General features: G+C 32.4%; 3 protein-coding genes across 8 annotated transcripts; all 3 read left to right on the top strand.

The window, feature by feature from the left end:
* Positions 1-1,912: 1,912 nt before the first annotated feature.
* Positions 1,913-5,069, top strand: LOC111289051 (E3 ubiquitin-protein ligase At3g02290-like). Of its 2 annotated transcripts, XM_089758883.1 has the most exons (5): positions 1,913-2,026; positions 2,414-2,555; positions 3,121-3,493; positions 3,637-3,746; positions 4,128-5,069. In XM_089758883.1, exons 2-5 carry the CDS (start codon positions 2,442-2,444, stop codon positions 4,152-4,154), a joined length of 624 nt encoding a protein of 207 aa, XP_089615009.1. In that variant the 5' UTR covers positions 1,913-2,026; positions 2,414-2,441; the 3' UTR covers positions 4,155-5,069. The 2 variants fall into 2 exon arrangements, with proteins under 2 accessions (XP_089615009.1, XP_089615010.1); XM_089758884.1 differs by lacking the exon at positions 1,913-2,026 and having other exon boundaries at positions 2,294-2,555.
* A 2,873-nt stretch (positions 5,070-7,942) lies between these two features.
* LOC111288202 (protein BIG GRAIN 1-like E) lies at positions 7,943-9,396 on the top strand. Its single transcript, XM_022878987.2, has one exon. The coding sequence runs from the start codon at positions 8,256-8,258 to the stop codon at positions 9,216-9,218; it is 963 nt and encodes a 320-aa protein (XP_022734722.1). The 5' UTR covers positions 7,943-8,255; the 3' UTR covers positions 9,219-9,396.
* Positions 9,397-16,207: 6,811 nt separating this feature from the next.
* LOC111288651 (squamosa promoter-binding-like protein 6) lies at positions 16,208-21,230 on the top strand. 5 transcript variants are annotated; one of them, XM_089760100.1, is made up of 6 exons: positions 16,252-16,389; positions 17,331-17,450; positions 17,558-18,001; positions 18,668-18,804; positions 19,235-19,999; positions 20,448-21,230. In XM_089760100.1, the coding sequence occupies exons 2-5, from the start codon at positions 17,368-17,370 to the stop codon at positions 19,978-19,980; spliced, it is 1,410 nt and encodes a 469-aa protein (XP_089616226.1). In that variant the 5' UTR covers positions 16,252-16,389; positions 17,331-17,367; the 3' UTR covers positions 19,981-19,999; positions 20,448-21,230. The 5 variants fall into 5 exon arrangements, with proteins under 5 accessions (XP_089616224.1, XP_022735358.2, XP_089616226.1 ...); XM_089760098.1 differs by having other exon boundaries at positions 16,208-16,389; positions 17,331-18,001; XM_022879623.2 differs by having other exon boundaries at positions 16,221-16,389; positions 17,331-18,001; positions 20,439-21,080.
* The last annotated feature ends 92 nt before the right edge of the window (positions 21,231-21,322 follow it).

The following is a 21,322-nucleotide window of genomic DNA, read 5'->3' on the forward strand; positions in this document are numbered from 1 at the left end:
AATAACATATGATTAACACAAAAAAAAAAAAAAAATTGTGTTAGAAGTTCTTCCGCCAAAAAGATTGATTGAGTTGGTAAAATCAAATACTTTGCTTACAAGAGCTAGTTTCGATTCTCATTGCCAATAATCTCTTTGGTAGACGATCTGTAAATCTAATGTAAGTCCTCTTTAAGACGTACAATCTTACCTATATTTGAAGTTTGAACTAAAGCTATAAATCTAATATAAGTCGAAAAAAAAATGAATAGCCAAAGCAAAAAAGAGAAAAAGGGATTCAAATCTATGATGCAAATTTGCAACAAAAGTTCTGATGATTTAGAATAATCTAACAAATTAGAACAGCTCTGAGACATAAACTGACTTTTCCTGAACACAAAAATCTTGCTGCATTACTTGCAAAAGTAAGGCCAAATAGGTGAGAGATCCTTTCCAAATTTCAACTTCAATCACCCATGTCTCACCAATGTCGCCAATCTATTAGTTACATTCCTCAAAACTTTTACCATCATAGATGAATATTGTTATGAGCAATAAGTAATACTGGCAGCCTAGATTAACTGTACCAAGACTTTTTACTTTGGATCCAAATTCTGGTCTATGACCATTCAAAATTCCCAATTCAGAGTAATAGATAATAGAATATGAGGAAACAAATCTCCATTTCGACTGCTTAACTAGAAATTGGAAGATTCATAGGATACACTTCAAGATTGAGTTGCAAAACTCTACTATGTATCTTTTATTTATAATTTTATTTTAAAAATCATCTTAAAAAAGATTCACCATAACTTGATATATATATATATATATCTATATATATATTAATATAATACAGTAATGAAATTATTGACACAAGTTTTTTAAGATTGAAATCGAATTTTTTTATAAATAGGAAATACATACACTTATTATTAAGTAAAAAAGTGTAAATATATTTTCACAAGTATATATAAGGCCAAAAGCTTATTAAGTTAATTCATACACAAAATTTTGAAAAAGAAAATTTTAAATTAGATGCTATTTTAATTTACGAAAAATATTATACATATAAATTAATTTCTAACATTTTATTGGAATTATATAATTATTCATTAATCAATTGTAGTGTGTATAAGTTATTGGACTCTTAACTTAAATGATTTGAATTCAATTTGAAAAACCTTAATTATCAAAATATTAAAATTTTTTTAAATTTATATTTGATGCACTATCAATATATAAATTTTATACATTATTAATGAATCAGACGATATCATCCCATCAATGACTAAACATAAATTTTTATTAATTTTAAAATAAATACACAAAAAAATTTTTTTTAATTCTCATTAATAAATTACTATTATCTGATTTATTTTTATACATTGATAATATATTAAATATAAATTTTTTTTTATTTAAACTTTGTCAAGTAAATTACAAGTAATTAATGTTAAATCCTTAATCAAAGTTGGAGTAATTTGTAAGTAATTATAAAGATAGCCTCCAATTTTCAAATATATTTCATTTACAATTTTTTTTACAATATTATAATTATTTAATCATATTAAAAAAATTATATAAGAGGTGAACTTTATATAAAATTTTAATAAATTTCACGTAATTCTTAATTATAAATATTAATTACAATAAAATAATTATATATAATATGCTTTTTCAATTTCCATGTCAGCAAAACAGCGGCACAAAAAGAAGTATCGTGGGTCCCAAAAATCGTTATGTTCGGCGCTTTTGTCGACGAAGAATCCTACGCAGCTGAGGTTTAAACTGATAAAAGTTCAACTTTAGAATCTTTTGTTTTCCTCCTCCCACTCCAAGTTGAACCGTAGAACATCTTCTTCTTTATATATTATTAATCATAATTCCTTGTCGCATTCGTCTAATTTTCTCTTTTTAATTAAGTTTAAATCTTTGTTGTTTTCTTCTTCTTTGAATGTACCGAGGACAGTATTTCCAGTTCGATCACTCTTTTTCTTTGTTTCAAACTATAATTTGGATTCATCACTGCCTTCTTCAAGCTAAGGTTCTTGGGTTTTTTTTCCTCTTTCTTTCTTCTTTTACATGTTTTTGTGTTGTAATATATGATCATTGGTTTAGTAGGTATAGTAATAATGAGCATATATATGGGGATTTGTTGTAGAGTTTCTTGATGGTTAAGTTCCCTTTGATTTTATTGATGAAGATGGTTTTTTTTATAATCATAGTGAATTGATTTATTGATGATCTCGTTTCTCATGATGTCTGTCTGATGACTATTGGATTTTTTTCTCAACTTTTCATGTTAAATTTGTGTGAGGGTTTGTTGTTTTTGCTTTGTTTCTTCGTCCTTATTCTATAGATGACAGACAGAATTGCTAGTGATGCATTCCCTGCTTTGTTTAATGAAGTTGTGGTTGTGATTGTTGTTCAGGGTTGAAATTTGAAGCAGAAATTAAAGCATGATCATGGGAAATATATGTAGTTGTTTCCACATCAGGGAGCCTGAAGAAGATGTTTCCACTTGTCAGAATTGTACCTGTCCCAATTGCATCATTCATACCCTCTTGGACAAGGTATAATGTCAAATTTCATGTGTTCTTCTCTATCTTCAATTGCATTTTTAAAAAAGATCTTAGTGCTTTGTGTAAAGAATTTCACTTTGCTTTAGTAATTTCTATGACAAGGGTGCCATATTTTATTGTCTCTTTGAGTTGGCTACAAGACTGAACTTTGTTTTATTTATTAGGGGAATGAAGTTCTTTCTCTTGAACATGAAAGACCTTCAATTTGGAGAAGTTTTTTTTGCTTCGTTTAGAAGAAAGCTGCCATTCCTATTCTGATTCTATGTTTTTGAGCTACTGGTTATTGTTTCAAGCAATCATCGGTGGAATAATTCGAAAGTAACCATAACGTTCTTGATGCCTTTTCCTTGACCAATATTACCTAGTTACCATGAAACGTTTTGGCCAACATGACAAGTAACCATGACTGAGAACATAAATATATTCATAGAGTCATCCTTGATCATAAGAAACAGAATTTGATATCCTGAATATGATTTATGTACAATTGTGTTCTAATAGAAATTTTCCATAACGCATCTTTACCTTCCCAAGCTTATATAAATTCGTTCAGCAGTATACAGGAATATTCAGCAAGGAGCAATCGGATGCCCCAACTTCGACTGCTCAAGTGGCAGCCCCTTTGAGTTCTGATGTTGCATCTAACAATATACAATCCAACCATATTGTCACATCTGCTCCAAGAATCTTGCATTTTGATATTGCTGATGCTACAAGCTCCAGTCAGAAACAGGATGGGCAGATTAGAGAGCAGGAGAATGGTCAAGTTGACATGGAGCATGACAGTAACAAATCAACCGGACTTCAATTCGAAGGGACATCAATAGCACAGTCCCAATTGAAGTTCTCATCTGAGAAATCTGAAGCTGAAGTTGCTTGTGCCTGTGAATTATCAGAAGATGAGGATGTTTGTCCCATATGTCTTGAAGGTAATACCTCTTGACTACCTGTATAAAAAAGCTTGCTTATTTCCCAACCGGCTTATAGATCAGGTGAATTGGGCTTTAAAGTACATTAGCTTACTTTCATTCATTACCCTTTCTTGATTTCTCCAATTGTTTTTCTGTTGCAGAATACATCCCTGAAAACCCAAAGATTGTTCTTCAATGTTCCCATGGTTACCACCTTAGTTGCATATATGAGTGGATGGAGAGATCAGAAAGCTGTCCAATTTGCGACAAGGTAATTCATTTCTTATAAGCTTGTACGATTATTCCCTTTTTTTCTTGAGATTTAACAGCTGTTCTGAGTTTTGATAATCATTAGCTATGAGATCAAACTATCAAATTATCATAATAGCATCATGATCTCATTTAACATGCCATTCTTCAAACATCGAGAATCAGATGTTAAACAGGAGCTAGCTATAAGCTCTTCATGTGATAGGTGAACAATTTTAAGTTACAATGGGGACTTCATGCTTCTAGTTTGATTTTTTATATCAATTGCCAAGTTTTCCTTCATATTATGTTTTGAAGATACCTCATAATTTCTGTGTTTTTCTCTCAATATTGTATTGGCATTTTCCTGGTGCCTCTGACTGACTAGGGATTGATTTTGTAGATGATGATATTTGATGAAGCAACTTGACATCGGATTACGAGACACAGAAAACCAAAGATGAACAGATGGTTTTATAACTAGTTTTACAGTCACATTTCAAAAGTTTTTCCCAGTTTATAATAGATGAGAAAGAGATAAAAGTTGTGCTCATGTACAACTGCAAGAAGCATATGCTTTTTTCTAAAATGAACATTTGACAGGAAAATTTCCATGTGACACTCCAAGTAGTCTAGTCTGATATCCTTCTAATTTTAGAAAGAGATACAGGTTCATGATACACCCATGAGTTAAAAAAAATTCCCAATGAATATTTTGACTGAAAAAATGAATTGAAAGCAAATGTCTTAAAGGGAAATAATAATTGAGTCTTTTCCTAGCTTTTTCAATTTGCTTAACCTTTCATGTACCCACATGTTTTGTGAATGTTCAAAGGGGAACCAAAAAAAGGATTGGATATGGGCAGTTCAGAAAGGATTCCTCCATATGGGAAGGGGACAATAGTGGCTTTGCTGGATTTGTATGCTCTTAGGCATAGCTTCTTATTCTTGTGTAAAATCTGGGTGCCAGGAGTACTGATTCAAAATAATGGAGTAGCAACCAAAACCATCATCAAATCAAACCCATGCTTTTAAAGCATATGGCCTGTTTTTATAGGTTTGTGTTTAAAACTTTATATTGTGCAGAAATAGCTGGCCCCTGCTATATATGTACCATAATATTAATCATATAAATTGCAGATTGCAGATATCAACTTCCCCAAAGGCCAATAGCATTTGTTTTTTGATTGATGGAGTATAATTTGGGAAAATAAGCTAAGCTACTGTAAGTTTATCAACATCTTCACTTGTGTTATCTGTTATAAAGTGTAAGTGTTGGACTTTTAATTCTGACGATGAAGATTTAATCCCAAATAACCACACACTTTTATATATATATATTCATTTCATAGCATGTCTCTGGAACCTGATAGTCTCTAAACAAAGTTATAAAGGCCAAAAAAAACCCCCTTTTTCAAGACATACTTATAAGGAAACACTGCACTATCTGTGTAGCTAGAATCGCCACGTTTAATGGCTTAACCAAGCAAACTTTTCCATATAATTCTTTTCAATTTTGAGAATTTTCTTTCATTTTTGTTTCATTCCAAAGCCAATTCCACGTAACCCACATATCCAAAACTCCCTCCTTATCTTGTCTGATCATTTTTCTTTAAAAGCTGCCTTGTTGATGACCCAAGATTGAGAGTGTCCAATTAGATATTGCAAATAAGATTTATGGCCACTACAAAGACTGGTAGTGCATGCCAGCAGGTAAGACTCTTGGCCACTACATTGGCTGAGATTAGGGGACAATTTAGGGTCAAAGTTCCTTCCACTGTCTTTGCAAAAAAGACACAATATTTGGTATTTGTGGGGTCTTCCATTGGGCCTTTGCTCCCTGAACCAGAACCTTGGATGGGCTGAAAAGAAAAGTTTGGCTCAAACTAGGTGTAGGGGTACTGAATTTTGACAAACGGTGTTGGATACAATATCTTGACAAAAGTGCTAGCTCTTCTTTAGCTTTAGGACTTCATTAATTATTAACTTGAAAAATCCATCTGTTTAGTCTAATACCATACCAACTATGAAATGAAGAGGGGAATGCAACAAAGACCTTGAAAGAAAACATAGGGTAAGATCAGATGGGACTGCTCAAAGAACCATGGCCATGAAAGGGAGCTTTAGGAATGCATGGTGCATAACAAAAGAAAGCAACCCAACATAAAACATGAATCCATCCAAGACTACATGAAACATGGGCAAGAGTTGATGAAGACACTAACTAACATTAAGTAACTGACAAGCGTTCAACGGAGATTGGAAGTACCGTGTGCTAGCTGATGATGATGATGATGATTTTGATCTTAACCAAAACAGCCTAACGCGGGCCAATTGCATGTGCCCACCATCCAATCATTTTCATACTTCTTTCCCTGGTGTAGGACCTTCCTGGACCTAAGATTTCAGGCACTTGATTTATATTACCAGGTTAAATGAACTTTTCCCTTCCTATCTTGCTATTTATGCCTTAATTATATTTTAATTAAGAATTCAACACTCTCTCAACAGATCACACTTCTATTACAGAAAGGACAAGTGGGTATGAGAATTTTATTTGTTTTTGTTGCTTATCCAAGTAGAAGCACATCTAAGTCTAGCTTAAGAATTGGGGGCAAAAGCTAGCCTTTTTCCCTGGCAAATTTTAAGCAGAGATCGTGAGCAGATTTGCTCGAGATAGAGACAGTGAAGAATCTTCACAACTCAGCCCCAAAGGTTGATTTTGCTTTGGATGTTCTTGTTGGAAAAGAGGAACCGAAGGACCACCATACATTAAAGTTTTTCCACATCATTAATTCACTGCAAAAAATTGGCTAGAGACCAAGTGATCTTAATGCAACTGTCATGATCATCAAACTCAAAACTTGGCCTTGTTGGATCTTCTAAGTTGATCCAGCAGAGTTTCTGAAAGAAAGCTAACAAACAATGTCATCATGCAAGCCACGTGTGGCCTCCCGGTTCGGGATGCGTGCACGTGTGTCATGGTCTATATATATACCCACACACGCACATGCTGGCTGCAACAATTGGACCCAGAAGGAAGAGATGGAGATTTCGTTTTGATATATAGGCCAAATATAAGGAGTATTGAGTGACTAACCCAATACCTGAATAGATGGTTCAGGGAGAAAACTTGTCTAGCCACTTCAAAAATTCGTTGTCCTCACATTTTTCTCAGTTTTACGAGGAAGGATCAATCTTGAATTGCCTGGAATGATCTCCACCTTTGATCTAAAAGTGGAAAAGCCTGTAAGAAAATTGCTAAGCATATCCAAATTCAGACCCTGAAGTAATACTCTCCTACTCTTTGTTGAAATAGATTTCATTGTCTATAGCATTACATGATTCCACTCATTGATGACGATCCTTTCAAGATTGAAGATTCTTTGTCTTCCTGAGGTTTTTTAAAAATCCTAAGCTGGTTTCTGTCACATTCCTCTTCCCTTTTTTTTCAAGTAAAACAAGTTATCAGGTGTATTGACAAAGACATGGTCGGAACCATATTTAAATCCAAAAATGGAAAATGTAAAAATATTAATATGATGCCAAGAATAATCCTTGATTCCAAACCTTGTCAAAGTAAGGATTGAATCCTGAAACTCAAGCCACTGTTCAAGTTCTGACCCATACCACTAGTAAATTTTTATTGCTAGCTCGATCAACTCGAAGCTTTAAACCCCAGAGCTTCCCCAAAGAGGGGGCAGCCAGATATTACTGGGCCATGGTTGGTTTACATCAGTCAAAGGTAACTTAAAAGGCAATTAATTAGAGCCCTTATAATGAAAGAATCTATCAGTAAATCTATTAATTAAAGAGTGAATTACAAGCTCAATAAAAGAAATGACGGAATGAGCTTAGAGTTTAATTTAATTGATTTCTACAATCATTTTTAAAAAATAACATATAACATATCTCAAGTTTAAATCTTAACATTTATCTCAAATTATCACCACTTTTGTACCAAGAAAAAAAAGAGATGGGATAAGATCTACTAAATTCTGTAACCCTGTAATTAATGTAAATTGTAATGATAAACAGGTCAAGTTTGCAGAAGTACACTTCATTGAACCATGGGCAACAACCACTCAAAAGCCAATCCCACTAAAACAGTGTAGTCCCTAGAATCCAAGGAAACACCATGTGTTTGACACCCACCATCCACAACACCGGCTCTGGTTTTCTCGGTATGAGAAGGATAAAAGCTTGTTTCCCTTCTACCCCACTTCCCTTCTATAAAACTAAAGCACAAATTCACATCAAGGTGGGGTCTCTTCCAAAAACACTCTTCATCATATTATATTATTGGACAGTGCAATTGATTATTATTGTTAGTACTATAAAGCTACCCTTCCCACAACTCTCAATCACTTCAAACCCTTCAAACTCACAATCCCCTCTCTTTACAATCTCACCACTTTCTTTTCTTTTTTATGGTTTCATTCCATCCCTTTGGTTTATTGATCTCTCCCAATAAATACCTTGTGCACTTGTGACATAAACCCCCCATAGCAGAAGCATTTAATTTCTGACCATGTCTGTTACAGGAGTTTCAGACCCTGATAGAATGTTCAAGAAGCCATTCCATCGCAGGAATGACTCTGGTGAGCTTGATGTGTTCGAGGCTGCAAGGTATTTTTCAGGGTACAATGAAACGGGTAGCTATAATTGTGCAACATTTACTCAGAAGATCATGCGGGAAGAGAGGCAGCCATCGAGAGGAGGCAGGATCAGCTTGGATGTACCGATGAAAAACCCTCTTCCTCAACAAACTCATGTGGTGGAAAAACAAATTAAGGAGAAGAAATACAAGCAACCAAGTTCTCCAGGTGGTAGACTTGCAAGCTTCTTGAACTCTCTTTTCAATCAAACAGGCTATAAGAAGAAGAAATCAAAATCTACCGCACACTCCATGAAAGATGAAGAAGAGAGCCCTGGTGGGAGAAGGAAAAGGAGGAGCAGCATTAGCCATTTTCGTAGCTCTAGTGCAGCAGATGCAAAGTCCTTTTATTCTTCTTCAAGTTCTGGTTTCAGGACACCACCTCCTTATGCACACACACCTACAAAAACCTACAAGGAATTTAGAAGCTATTCTAATCACAAGCAAGTGGTATCTCTCCCAAAGAATAATAATATTGGGCAAACAAAATCTGCAGCTTTACAAAATGATCTCTTGGATGACAAAAGGAATACAACAGACTATTCTTGGTTGGATGAGAAACGCAAGTTCAATGATGGCTACTCAGAAAAACACAAGAATCTCGGTACGCGTCATCAGGAGAAGGATAGGAATTTTGCTGATCGATATCCATCAGAGGAGAAAGAATTCAGGAAGTTCAATGATGTTGATGATGGTGCAGATAGTGATTCAAGCTCTGATCTGTTCGAGTTGCAAAACTATGACTTAGGCATCTACTCGAGTGGTTTGCCTGTGTATGAAACCACACATATGGACAGCATCAAGAGAGGAGCACCAATTTCCAATGGCGCCCTATGAGTATACATTTTCAACATGTTGATGGGTTTCATTTGTTTTCATTGCCATTGGAGGCTGTGATAAGAAAACTGATGCCCTAGATTTTGCTTTCTTTTTCCTCATTGCCTGCTTCTTTGAAAGTTCGTTGAATGTTTTTTTTTTTTTCTGTATGTACAGTTTGGAATGTTTGTTTGTCTTACCTTTCTCAGTTTTCTTTTCTCTTTTTCTTTCCTTGGAGCTAGCTTATTTCATTTCGTGGATTAATGCAAACACATTAAAAGTCCCCCATTGGAATTTTTTTGCTTAGATTGTGCCATGATTAGTGATTGTCCACAAAATTAATGGAGAAACATCACGAAAACTATCATCACATCACACTATTTGGATTATATCTTCTATTCTTTTGACTTGGATAATAAACAATAATAGGTTACACATTAATTAATATTTCCTACTTGCACGTGTGATTCATGTAAGTTTTGCCTTTTTTTTTTTTTTTTTTACAAAAAAGACCATAATATGAAAAAAGAAAAAAAATTAAACGTATTGAAATTTAAATTCTGAATATTTTGAATATTACTTATTAAAAATAACTGTATAAATCAATTAAATTAAATATTGGATTCTATTTTTCATGAAAAAGGAAAACAAACATTTATAATGTAAAAGAAATTCTATAAGTTTTTGCATGCTTGATGATTAAGCCACCTCATAACAAATCTGTCGGCAAATTTAAGGGCTCCCTTCCTCCTGTAGACTTGATCCAGCTGGAACAAAGTTTGGCCCCTATTTCATGTTAAATGTTAATGCCTATATCTGATCTATATGTAGAAAGATATTTAAATGTTAAAGTTCAGTTCGGATCAATGTCCAATCATTTTTCAGTAAATTCAATGAACTTAATTATAGGCTTTCTAGTCTTCAGCTTCTTGATCCAGTGGTTAAGAAGGCTTAAGAAGACAATAAGGTAGAAGTTCAAACCCTACCATTCCCATCTTCTATCCCCTATCCAGTGGATAAAAAAAAATTACAGGCTTTCTATAATTTCATCATTTTTGCATGTAGAGGACATGCCTGATAGATGCATTGATGCAGAAAGGTGGGTTAAGCAGCAGGGAAGTTGTAAAGCATGGAAGGGTAAAATATCGGAGGGACGTTTTATCATCCCAATACTGAACTTTCACCTAAGCCCCAAATCATTAAGAGTTTGATAAATGTCACACATAATCAATCAGACAATCAACATCGAAAGTCAAGTATTGTTTATACACTATATATTTTCTAGTGAAAGCATATGAACAAAAGCCTAAACTACATGATAAGCCTAAACTACACGATCCATTAAGGATTGGATGGAATAATTAATTAAGTAAAGAACCAACTTTAGTACCAATATAGATAAGCTATGTCCGAAAGGAAATAATTTCTAATATATATTTATGCCAGAAATATTTGCAAACACAAATGGCTGTGCCATGGAATTTTCTTATTACAGGTTTCTACTATAAAAGGTTAGGTCTGATTTAAGGTTGGAATTTGTCTGATTCAGACAATCTGATTTAAACTGCCAGACACAGCTGTTCACAACTAATTTCAGAAACCAAGTTCATTAACAAGACCCATCTCTTATAATGTATTTTTTGCTTTAGCATCAGGGAAAAATTGGTGAATTGACCTTGAACAGAATCTAATGATGGATTGCCAAATTTAAAGGTTGTTGCTCTCATCTTATCTATGTGAGAACATGCGTATAAAGCTTGAACTGGGATTTTTCTCCTCTCCTCTCTGTGTCTTTTGGCATCAAAATAAAGCCTAAACTAAAGCTATATTGATCATGAAACCTATTGTTAGCCTTTAGAAAGAAAAAAATGATGTACAAGGAGCACCAAAAAGCTGAAAGAACGCATGATTTACACACCAATGATACATGGGGCACAAGAAGGGTCCACTGGAGCACGTAGCATCCGGATGGATGGAGCCCGGACGGGCCTAAACTTGTGATTTTTCGAAGCAAATGTGATTACCAAGTGAAACACAAACAAAAACTTCGATTTCTGCAAGATTAACTCCAATACTGTTCTTTCCTTTGAATCACGAAAAAAATTGATCGTATCGATCTAATCCATGTATCACATCAACTAAGGAACCAGATATGTTAATTGTAATGGTTAAATTTAGAAAATCTACACAAAGTACAACCCAAATGTCCTGTTAAGAACATTGTGAAGACGGTATCAGACCATATTTCCAAGGCATGAAAGGCACTTATGGAAAATGGTCACAATTGATTTATGAACAATTATGACCATTTAGACACTTAATGCTATCGCATTAACAGGTGAGAACAATATGCTAGTTATTCTGCAGAGAAATTACTACTCTGTCGCATGTTTATCCTAAACAACATAATCATAAATCACGATTTCGGTATTTTCATAATATTCTTGCCTGTCTGAAGAAAATCACTTCCAGGAGGACAGACACAAATTATTAGTATGAGCCTACCGTAAGTTCCAATATTGTCTAATTGATCATTGACATATCAGTATCCTGTATGAATTATGATGAAGCAGTAAATCAGATGAAGATTTGATTATTAATCCTATCAATAGTGCTAACAGAGAATACTTAAGCTGCTGCTCCAAGCTTTCTAATCCATCTTAAAGCTAACCTCAAATTCCTCTAAGATGGAATTGTATTGCCTGCTTCATACTGGAAGAAAGAAGATGATAACCATAACTACGAAAAGAAACTATTATTATAAAAAAGTTGATTCTGACAATACATAAAATCAACCAAAGAATCATCTTAATATTGCCAAAAAATACACAAATGCCTACTATTATATACTATAAATAAAAGAATCACATCAGATGTTTCTCAAGAAATGAAAAAAAGAAAAGCGGGAAATCTTCATGAATGTATTACCAATTTAAATATAATTATCTGAAATTTTGGCTCCACAGCCATCTAAGAATCAATTTCTAAAAAGTGATTGCCAAAAGAAAAAAAAAAGTATTCATGAAAAACACAATAAGTCACATTCAGATACAGAAAATTAGGGAAAAGCAGTAATATTTTTAAGAAAGATTGTTAATAGTGTTTATATAGCTTAACAAAACATAAGGGAATTGTTCAAGTAGGATGCAGTCTTAATAAAAACATAATAGGAAAAAAATGAGACAAAGGAAAAGAGTTCAATACATATTCACTTAGTAGGAGGATTTCAACCTGCCATTCAAGTTTGTCATGTTCTCAATTTTAGATTATGAAAATTTGGTGTATATGTGATAAAGGATACGAAATTTGAGTAATTAAAACCAAAAATAATGAGTTTGAAAAAAAAAAAAGAAAAAGAAAGCAAAGCAATGATGTTTGGTTGTTTTCAATGATGAACATATATATTTTATTTGTAACAGAGCCTAGGACTTGGAGCTTTCGCTAGGTTCATGCAAGGGATTTGGCACTCCAAGACTCCAAGTTGTGATCAGCTTAGCTATCACGACATTTTGCCTTTCTTTTCATTGCTTTTTCAAGCTTTTAACCCTTCAGAGGTGAATGAAAAGGCTACACCACACTTTCTACCTATAGAATAGAGAGCATGCTAAAGCCAAAACCTGACAAAGACAAGGACACACTTGTATCATGCCAAAATTAGAAAAAGAACAAAGAAAAAAAAAAAAGGTCTTTCAAACAATTAACCCAATTCCCACACTCTATAATTGAATAACAAATGGCACTGACTTGTTGCAATCCTGATGGGGTAAAGCCTGTTTTTCTGACGGTTTCAACACATGGCAGTTTTAGAATTGAAGGCCCCCTTAAATCCCTAGTATTGCTTTGCTGGATGGAATGGGAATTATTCTTGTTCTTATGTGGTTTTGGGGAGAGAGGACAGGTTACAAAATAAAGACATTCATGTTTCATGATCAAACCCATTAACCCACCATTTTCATCTTGCCAAACCAGCCCAAAGACTACTGTCTTTTCCTTTTTTTTTTTTAATTTTTAATTTATTTGTATGTATGGGCTCAAATCCGTCTCAGCTACAAAACGCAATGCAAAATGCTTGCTAAGTGGCACCTGATAATAGTGTGTACTGTTCTTTACCATAAAGCATAAACTGCAGCTTTTGCCCCACATAAATGGCAAGGAGATTAGATTGGTGATGGGACATACGCACCTTCCTTAGTTTGAGTGCTTAATTAGTAGGGCTCTTATTTTTTTCATATATATATAACATTATTTAATATCTTAATTTTTATCAAAATATGATAAAATTTTATTGTTGTATATAAGATATAAAAAAATTAATTCATATTTATAAAATATATTTTATAAAATAAATTATAAAATTATTATCAAAATGTATAATATTTCTCAAAATTATATATGAATTTTCATGCACTCTGACATAAAAATGTAATAAAAAAATGTATTAACAATTATCTATTTTTGCTAGACATTTTTTAGTGACCATCACATCTTACCCCACCTTATGCCATCACTCTCTTGCCTTTTTTTGCCTTTCTTTTTCTTTTTTTCTATTGTTGGATAAAGGCATAGGTTCACATCATTAACTTGGAGAAAAGCATATGCCATTTTAAAAATCATATGAATTACTATGATTATTATAAGATTAAAATACGTGATAGATTTTTATATTTTTTATTTGTAAAAAATTAATTTTTATAATATTATTTTAAAAAAATTAATTCTTATAATATTATTTTTTTTAAAAATTAATCTCTATAATATTATTTTTTAAGAAATTTAGTTTTTATATATTGTTAACAATTAAACTAAAATTTTTAAAAAAATGATATTGCAAAGATTAATTTTTTTTAAATAATACTAAAAGAATAAAATTTTTAAAAATTAAAAAATACATAAACTTATAACACATTTTAACTTTTTTATAAATGCATTTTGTTTAACAACCAATCAGATATTAGTAAATGGAAATCTTGTAGTTGTTATAATTAGTCTTATGCCTTTTGAAAAATCATACAATATCTGTCAATTTTATATTTTATCAATGAATTTACTCGACTCGAATTTTGAATAAAATTTTAAAAATATCAATTAAATTATTTGATTCATTCTATTTTATTCACGTACATGATACAACCCTAGTTGGCCTTCGACATTTTCAAAGTGTTCATTTCATTGGTAATTATAAATAAATTTAATAATTTACGTATTTATATATCATAATTCATATCAATATAAAATATATATTTTAAATTTTATTAAATTTATATATAATAATTATTAATATTTTAAATTATATTATTTTTGTTATATTTATATTATATTATTATATTATATTTTAAATTACTATATCTAGCCATTAACCTAAAGATCAAAAATAAAAATTTGGGTTAGAAATTTGAAAAGAAAAAAAAAATTTTACTAAAACCCATTTCAAAATTTTTGCGAATGAAGGGCAGCTTTCAAGGTTTCTGAATTCTGATCTTATCCAAGGAAAAGGGTCTGGTGCTATGGACAAGCTGTTGCAGAGAGGGGAATGGCTATGGCTGGCTTTTTTTGTCAGTAATGAAAAAAGTTGGTTGCCATAAGAGCAGCTTTGTCCTTCTTTTCCCACTTGGACGCGTGTCAAGAAACTAACATATACAAGTGGCAATAAAGGGTCTTTTCATATCCCAACATGATATTTTACCTGAAAACGAAATTCAATTCATTGTGTAAAAACAAATGGCTTTCAATTTTTCCGACTTTTGCGGTGTCACCTTTTGATTCTTTTGCCCCTCAATTACCAACAAAAAAACGCACAAAAAAATAATAAAAAATTTAAAAATTTTTTAATTATGTTAATTTTTAGTTTTTTTTTTATTAGGAGGCCGAGTTTATGCTATATTGATACGATTCGATTTTTTATAGTTTTATTTATTTTATTTTAGTTTAATATTAAATTATATGTATGAATGGTATTTAATCTTATATATTAATTTAGTAATTTTTATTTAATATAATTTTAATAAAAATATTATTTTTTAATATAATTTATATTTTAATTTTAGAATATTATTTTATTAAGTTAATTTTTTAAATTAAAATATTAAATAAAAATTTTATCAATATAATATATATAAATATAAAATTATATAAATAATAAAATACAAATTTTATTAATATTTATTTTTTATTTAAAATTATCAAGATTTAAATAATTATTATTAAAATTAAAATTACAAGTTTGACATTTTATTAAAATAAATACTATCCATATTATATTTATATCATTTATGAATAATTGAACAATAAAAAAAAGTTCAAATAACTTTTTTTGATGTAGAATTCATCGAATGATAGAATGCTATCATTTTTTTTTTTTTTTGGTTTCATTTTATTTTATTAGTTTAAATATTTTGATTTTAATTTTGATTTAATTATTTTTAATTAAAAATTTCTCAGACTTTACTTAAATAATTTCATATAAATTTTTGCTCGAATAACAATTGGCAAAAAACAAGCTTCCCATCATAGAAACTAAAAAGGCTTATGCAGAAAGGGCAAAAAAGGAAGGGTCCAAAAAAATTTTTCCCAAATACAACATGCTATAACTTTTGATCAATGGATGGGTTCAAACAAAGCAAAATTTAGATACAATAATTCAAAAAATATATGATAATTTAATATAAAAATAATATTAAAAAAATATAAAAACATAAATTAAAAATATATTTTATATTTTTTTATTATCATAAATTATAATACGTAATTTTTATATAAAATATAATATAAATATATAATTTATTAATGTTTTATATTGTATAAATATATAAATTAACAAAATCCAAAATACCTGATACATTATATATATATATATATATATATATATAAAATCAGAACATAGTATGATAGAAATAATCATCTCTGGTTTAGGATTGTTTTGTCCCTGTAAGAAGGGTCCAGAGTGGAATTTCAGGGTGGTAGAAAAACACCTCCTCAAAAGCTACAAAAGACCTGGAAATGCTTTTGAGACAGAAAACGAGTAGTAGTGGAAATCATGTTGACTCACAGTGCATCTGCTTCGTCCTCACCACTTACCTGAAAGCAAAAAAGATTATTAATAATACTATAAAAAAAAAAAAAAACTTTTCTCTTTCTCTCTCTGTTTTCTCTGTCTTTCTCTCGTTTTAACATTTGCTTTCTTATTGTCTCTGTGGTAAGCCAAAGACAATCACGATAACTTTTTTTTTTTTTAATTTTGACTTGTTATTTTTTGTTTTTTTTGTTGAGGGTCTGTGTTTTTGGTTTTTTTTTTTTTTTTGTTTGGTTTGCGAGAAAACTGTAGGAAAAGGAGAGAAAGATGGGAATCTTGCAACATCCTAAATTGTTCTACTACAGTTAATAACGGGAACTAAACGTACCCATGTCAATCATTTTTTTCTGTTAATCTCTGAAAATGGGTAGTTTATATTTTTTTTGTTTTCTTTTTCTTTTATTTTGGTTGATTAAGCTTTTGGAAATCAAAGAGTGAGCTTTTCTTACCAACTCTGTTGTCCTGGGATTTGAAATGTGAAAGAATTTTGAGTTTTTTTTTTTTTAATTCTATAAGCTATTGTTGCATCTCTGCTTGAGCAAAGATTCATGTGATTGTTTTACGGGATGGGAAAACTCAGGAATATCAAGGAAGCAATAACACTAAGAACTTGTTCATTTTCTTTTCCTTCTAGTTTCTTCCTTGTTCTTTGAAAAACACAAAAAAAAAAAAAAAGTCTTCCTTGGCAACTCAAATCTTCAGCTTTACTCTGTTAAATTCTTGTGGAGAAGTTCATTAGTTAGGCTTTTTTGTTTCTCTTGCCAACGAAGAAGATAAGCATTCAGTTTTCTTTTTTTTTTTTTTTTTTCTTTTCTCATTCCTTTTCTCTGCAATTTTCTCTCCACCTTTTTGTTATGAAATGCCAAAATTGAAATAAAATACTAAATGAAATCAATGGTCTGTATCTTTGTTACTCTCTTCTTCTTTAGTAGCGTATTTTTTTTTTTTTTTGTGTCTACAGCTAAGTAATCATTACATTCTTCAAGTTTCCAATTTATCTGTTCTTTGATGTGATTAGCCGAATGATTCTTTTTGTTTTTCTTCCTTTTATGAATTATGTGTAGGCATTTACATCATTCGGACTGATGGAGTCTTGGAGCTATGGTTCTGAAGGAAAAGACCTTCTTTTTACTGATGAAATGGACTTGCCAGTTGATGCTTTTGCTAGAAGTAGAAAAGGACTGGTAGGTTGGGACCTCAAGCCTTCTAATTCTGAAGCTGTTGAGAGTATGGAATTCATGGATTTTGGTTTTGCTGACATGAACAAAAAACCCTTTTATGGCAACACCAGTATGGGAATTTTTGGTGCTGAGTTTGTTAATGATTCTGTTAAAAAGGTAGTTTCTCCTACTTGTATGATCACCTCTAGTTCATATTATGGTGAAGAGGAATCTGGTTCCAAGCATTCTAGTCCTTTGATGGAGTCTAACAGTCAGGAATCTTCACTCATTAATTTTAAGCTAGGGAGATTGACTGATTATACAGATGCACAGGATGGCAAATTTTTGAAGGAAACTTCTGTTGTTTCTTCAGTTCGTCCAGCTTTGATGGTGAAGAATGCTCGAACGACAAGCTCAAATTCTCATACTCCTTGCTGTCAAGTTTTCGGTTGTAACAAGGATCTTAGCTCCTCCAAAGATTACCACAAGAGGCATAAGGTTTGTGAGGCTCACTCTAAGACTGCCAAAGTCATTGTTAATGGAATTGAACAGAGATTCTGTCAGCAGTGTAGCAGGTTGGTTTTTTTTTTTTTAACACTCTTTTGCCCGTCAATTTGATCTGCTTGTATGTGAAATTTTCTCCCCTATTGTTGATATTGTTTTTGGAAGAAGTAATTGGTGATAAGGTATAAATGATCTATTTTAACAAATGAAAGGCGCTTGCCCAAGTTCATAGGGATACTCAAAGTTTCAAAGGAGGCAATGAAACCAATTCAGAAAAGTTGCTTAGAATGCAAATGAATTAATACAGTTGTTACCCTTATAATTGTCCTTTCTTTCAGCCAGGTAGGAAGGCCCTCCCCAAAATTTTCTTCACTATCCTTACTTGTAACAATTCAACAACATATATCAGGGTAGGACCTTCTTTTGTAATAGCCAACTGACTGCAATATCAAGAAATGGTCCCTGCAACATCAAGCGTTCCTTAAACAAAATTAAAATTTTAGACCTTCCTCGGAAAGACCAGAAGCTCAATCCCCTTTATCTTAAAAGGAAAGCAGCAGCTGAAGAGAAACTAGCACTCTACTGGAACATATTTATTTACATTGTGCCACTTGTTAAGAAATGATTGTACATGATTTAATCCTTTAATTCATAGGAAGTTCTGCTTAAAGTTTAATGTTCTATTTAAGCTTACTAATCCTATTTCTATTTAATTATAATTCCTATTGCTTCAACAGGTTTCATTTATTGGCTGCATTTGATGATGGTAAGCGCAGTTGTCGTAAACGCCTAGCAGGGCATAATGAGCGCAGAAGGAAGCTTCATTTCAATACCCTTTCTGGAAAACCAAATAAGTTGCTGCAGTCATATCAAGGTATGAACAATCCCTTACTCTGCTTCTCCTGAGGAAATTAAGTTACTCTTCTTTATACATTTGAAATTAAGATATAAACTCAGCCTGTCCTGAGAGGCAAAAAAATCCTTTGCGTTGGTATAGTAGTAACTTATTTTCTGCTAGGAAACAGGTTTAGGGCTAAATTGATGTAAGCTTTTGCGGATTTTTTATTTTCTGCAAGTTGAAGAACAGTCATACAAATATCCCATGATTCGAGATACAAATTATTTTTCTTGATTTCTTTGAAAATTCTTCATAACCCCTTGTAATAATACTGTTTTAGTGCTGCTATTTAAAAAGAGAACTGCAGAGTTGAAGCAAACCTGTGGTCTTAGCTTGGTTTGCTTCCTTAATTGGCTATAGCGTTTTGCAAAATTTTAACATACTGTTCACCTATGTGGGTTCTCAGGTACCAAAATTGTGGGTACCTCCATACCAAAAAGAACACCTTTTGTTATCCCCAACATATTTCAAGATGACCTTGTTTATCCAGAAAGATATGGACAAGCTAGTCAGTATCAGCAGGTTAAATCTGAAGAGAAACCAATTTACAGTAGTCAGTCAGCGATACCGATGTCAAATGGCCAGTTACAACCAAAATCTTTCTTTCATATGCATGGCAGTGGGAAACAATATGTTCCTGGAACTTTTTCATCAGCAACTGAAGTGTTCAATGCTCCTAACACAGCATCAACAGTCAAAGAGTTATCTGGGGTTGCACGCTCAAATTGTGCTCTCTCTCTTCTGTCATCTCAATCACAGAACTTGTCAAGCCATGCGATAGGAATTCAGATGAGTAGGTCCTTGATCAATCAATCTGGCCAGGCTCATCATAGCTCTGGGAAATCTGCAGCAGCGAGTTTTTTGGAAAAAGCCAATGGCTTTTATTCATGTGGAATGAACCCAATGGGAGTTGGCCAAGCAGGGTCTGTTGTCGTGTCTGATGCTGGTCATACTGTTAATTTTGAAGTCCAAGCAGATGGATATTTTCAAGACTCAGGTCTTTTGAGTGCAAGGTATTGTCTTTCTCCAGAAAATGGAACCACCATTGATTTGCTTCAACTTTCAACTCATCTCCAAAGAGTGGAGCAACAAAGGAATTCCATACAAGTAAAGCAGGAAAATGAGGACCTATGTTATTTCCTTACCACTTAATTAGTATGTGAGGGACAAGGTGTGTGTACAAAACATCTTTTTTCTAATTTTCGTCTTTTCTGCCAGATATTTAGTTATCCTTGAAAGTAGGAAACTTTCCCAGCTCACGTATCTAACTATAAAAGGCTGTTGCATTGTTGGGGAGCCCACAAGACTGTCCTAGTGAACTTTAACATGCTAAAAGAAAGCAGATAACAAATAATGGATTAATGAAAATGCACATTGTATGGACTTTGTTTTTAATAATTTTCTCAAACTGGCCACCTGTGGATTCTTTGCTTTCAAATGTTCTCCATAAATCGAGAATTTGTTAGGTCAAAAAGTTAGGCTTAGGGAATCTGTTGAGGAAAGAGTAAGGTCAAATGCAAATAAGAAAGACTATAAATGGCCTTGATTTCAATCATATCTGCTGAAACAAAGCTGTTTGGATTAAAAGAGAGAGGTTGATGTTCTAATAGTTCTTGCAGGTTTGCAGGAAGAGTTGCAAAGGTGCTGCATCAAGTGTTTTACCTAGTTGATGCGCTTCACAGTAGGCTGTTCGAGATTCTGATACCATTGGTAGTACATCTCGTTTCTGATTGGCATATAACAGTGAATTCTGGACTTCTTAACTGTAAATTGATGCAAGTTCAGCAGTATTTGTTCCTTTCAAGAACTCTTGCTCCCCCATTTTATGTTGTTTCTGGTTTAATGATTCTGTTACTACATGATACTGTTGGAGGAGCTGGATTATTGAGATCCCTCCACTTTGGTTGAACTGAAGGGGCAAGTCCAATGGGAACAACCAAGAGTCAAGTTGGAATAAGATCCCTGTAAAAAGTTTAGAATGGAATCGTGTAGCACTAACAGCTTTTATTTATATACTTTTATACTGTATAAAACTTTAAGTGGTTCATGCCATTGGAAGAAGATATGCTTGGCAGTGGACTGTATATCCTTGTTCAAATATTTTTACAGCTTTAGAGCTGGTTGATCGTATTAATTCAAGTCTTTGGAGCATGATTTTGTATAAATTACACCAAAAATCCTGGAGTTTTGACTGGATGTAGCTTTATGAATTAGGAGTTTAGGACTAAGCAATAAAGTAGTTTTCGTACTTTATCTTAGCTATATATTTGTAATTCTAATGCCTTAACCAATTGGAACAAATGGATGGTGGCCACTTCATTCACCCACCACATTTGCCTTTAATATTTTGCTCAGTGCTCTGTTGGCCAGTAAGTTGTAAATGGCTTTAAAAGTGCTTTTTTGAAGATCAGCCTATTTAAACATTATCTTTGCTGCATTGTCTGATTGTTGTGTGCGTGCATGTGGCTTTATCAGGCTTCCAACTTGATTATCT

Source organism: Durio zibethinus, chromosome 4 (assembly GCF_047325235.1).
Source record: "Durio zibethinus cultivar Kanyao isolate XHJ-2024 chromosome 4, ASM4732523v1, whole genome shotgun sequence".
NCBI lineage: Eukaryota > Viridiplantae > Streptophyta > Magnoliopsida > Malvales > Malvaceae > Durio > Durio zibethinus.

What these genes read in the sequence shown, in the direction of transcription:
- LOC111288202 (XM_022878987.2), top strand. Translation starts at nt 8,256, where the DNA reads ATGTCTGTTACAGGAGTTTCAGACCCTGATAGAATGTTCAAGAAGCCA.
- LOC111289051 (XM_089758883.1), top strand. Translation starts at nt 2,442, where the DNA reads ATGATCATGGGAAATATATGTAGTTGTTTCCACATCAGGGAGCCTGAA. An exon ending in TTCATACCCTCTTGGACAAG is followed by an intron (nt 2,556 to 3,120) that starts GTATAATGTCAA and finishes TTCGTTCAGCAG; the next exon opens with TATACAGGAATATTCAGCAA. An exon ending in GCTGTCCAATTTGCGACAAG is followed by an intron (nt 3,747 to 4,127) that starts GTAATTCATTTC and finishes TTGATTTTGTAG; the next exon opens with ATGATGATATTTGATGAAGC.
- LOC111288651 (XM_089760098.1), top strand. Translation starts at nt 17,352, where the DNA reads ATGGAGTCTTGGAGCTATGGTTCTGAAGGAAAAGACCTTCTTTTTACT. An exon ending in TTCTGTCAGCAGTGTAGCAG is followed by an intron (nt 18,002 to 18,667) that starts GTTGGTTTTTTT and finishes TTGCTTCAACAG; the next exon opens with GTTTCATTTATTGGCTGCAT. An exon ending in GTTGCTGCAGTCATATCAAG is followed by an intron (nt 18,805 to 19,234) that starts GTATGAACAATC and finishes GTGGGTTCTCAG; the next exon opens with GTACCAAAATTGTGGGTACC.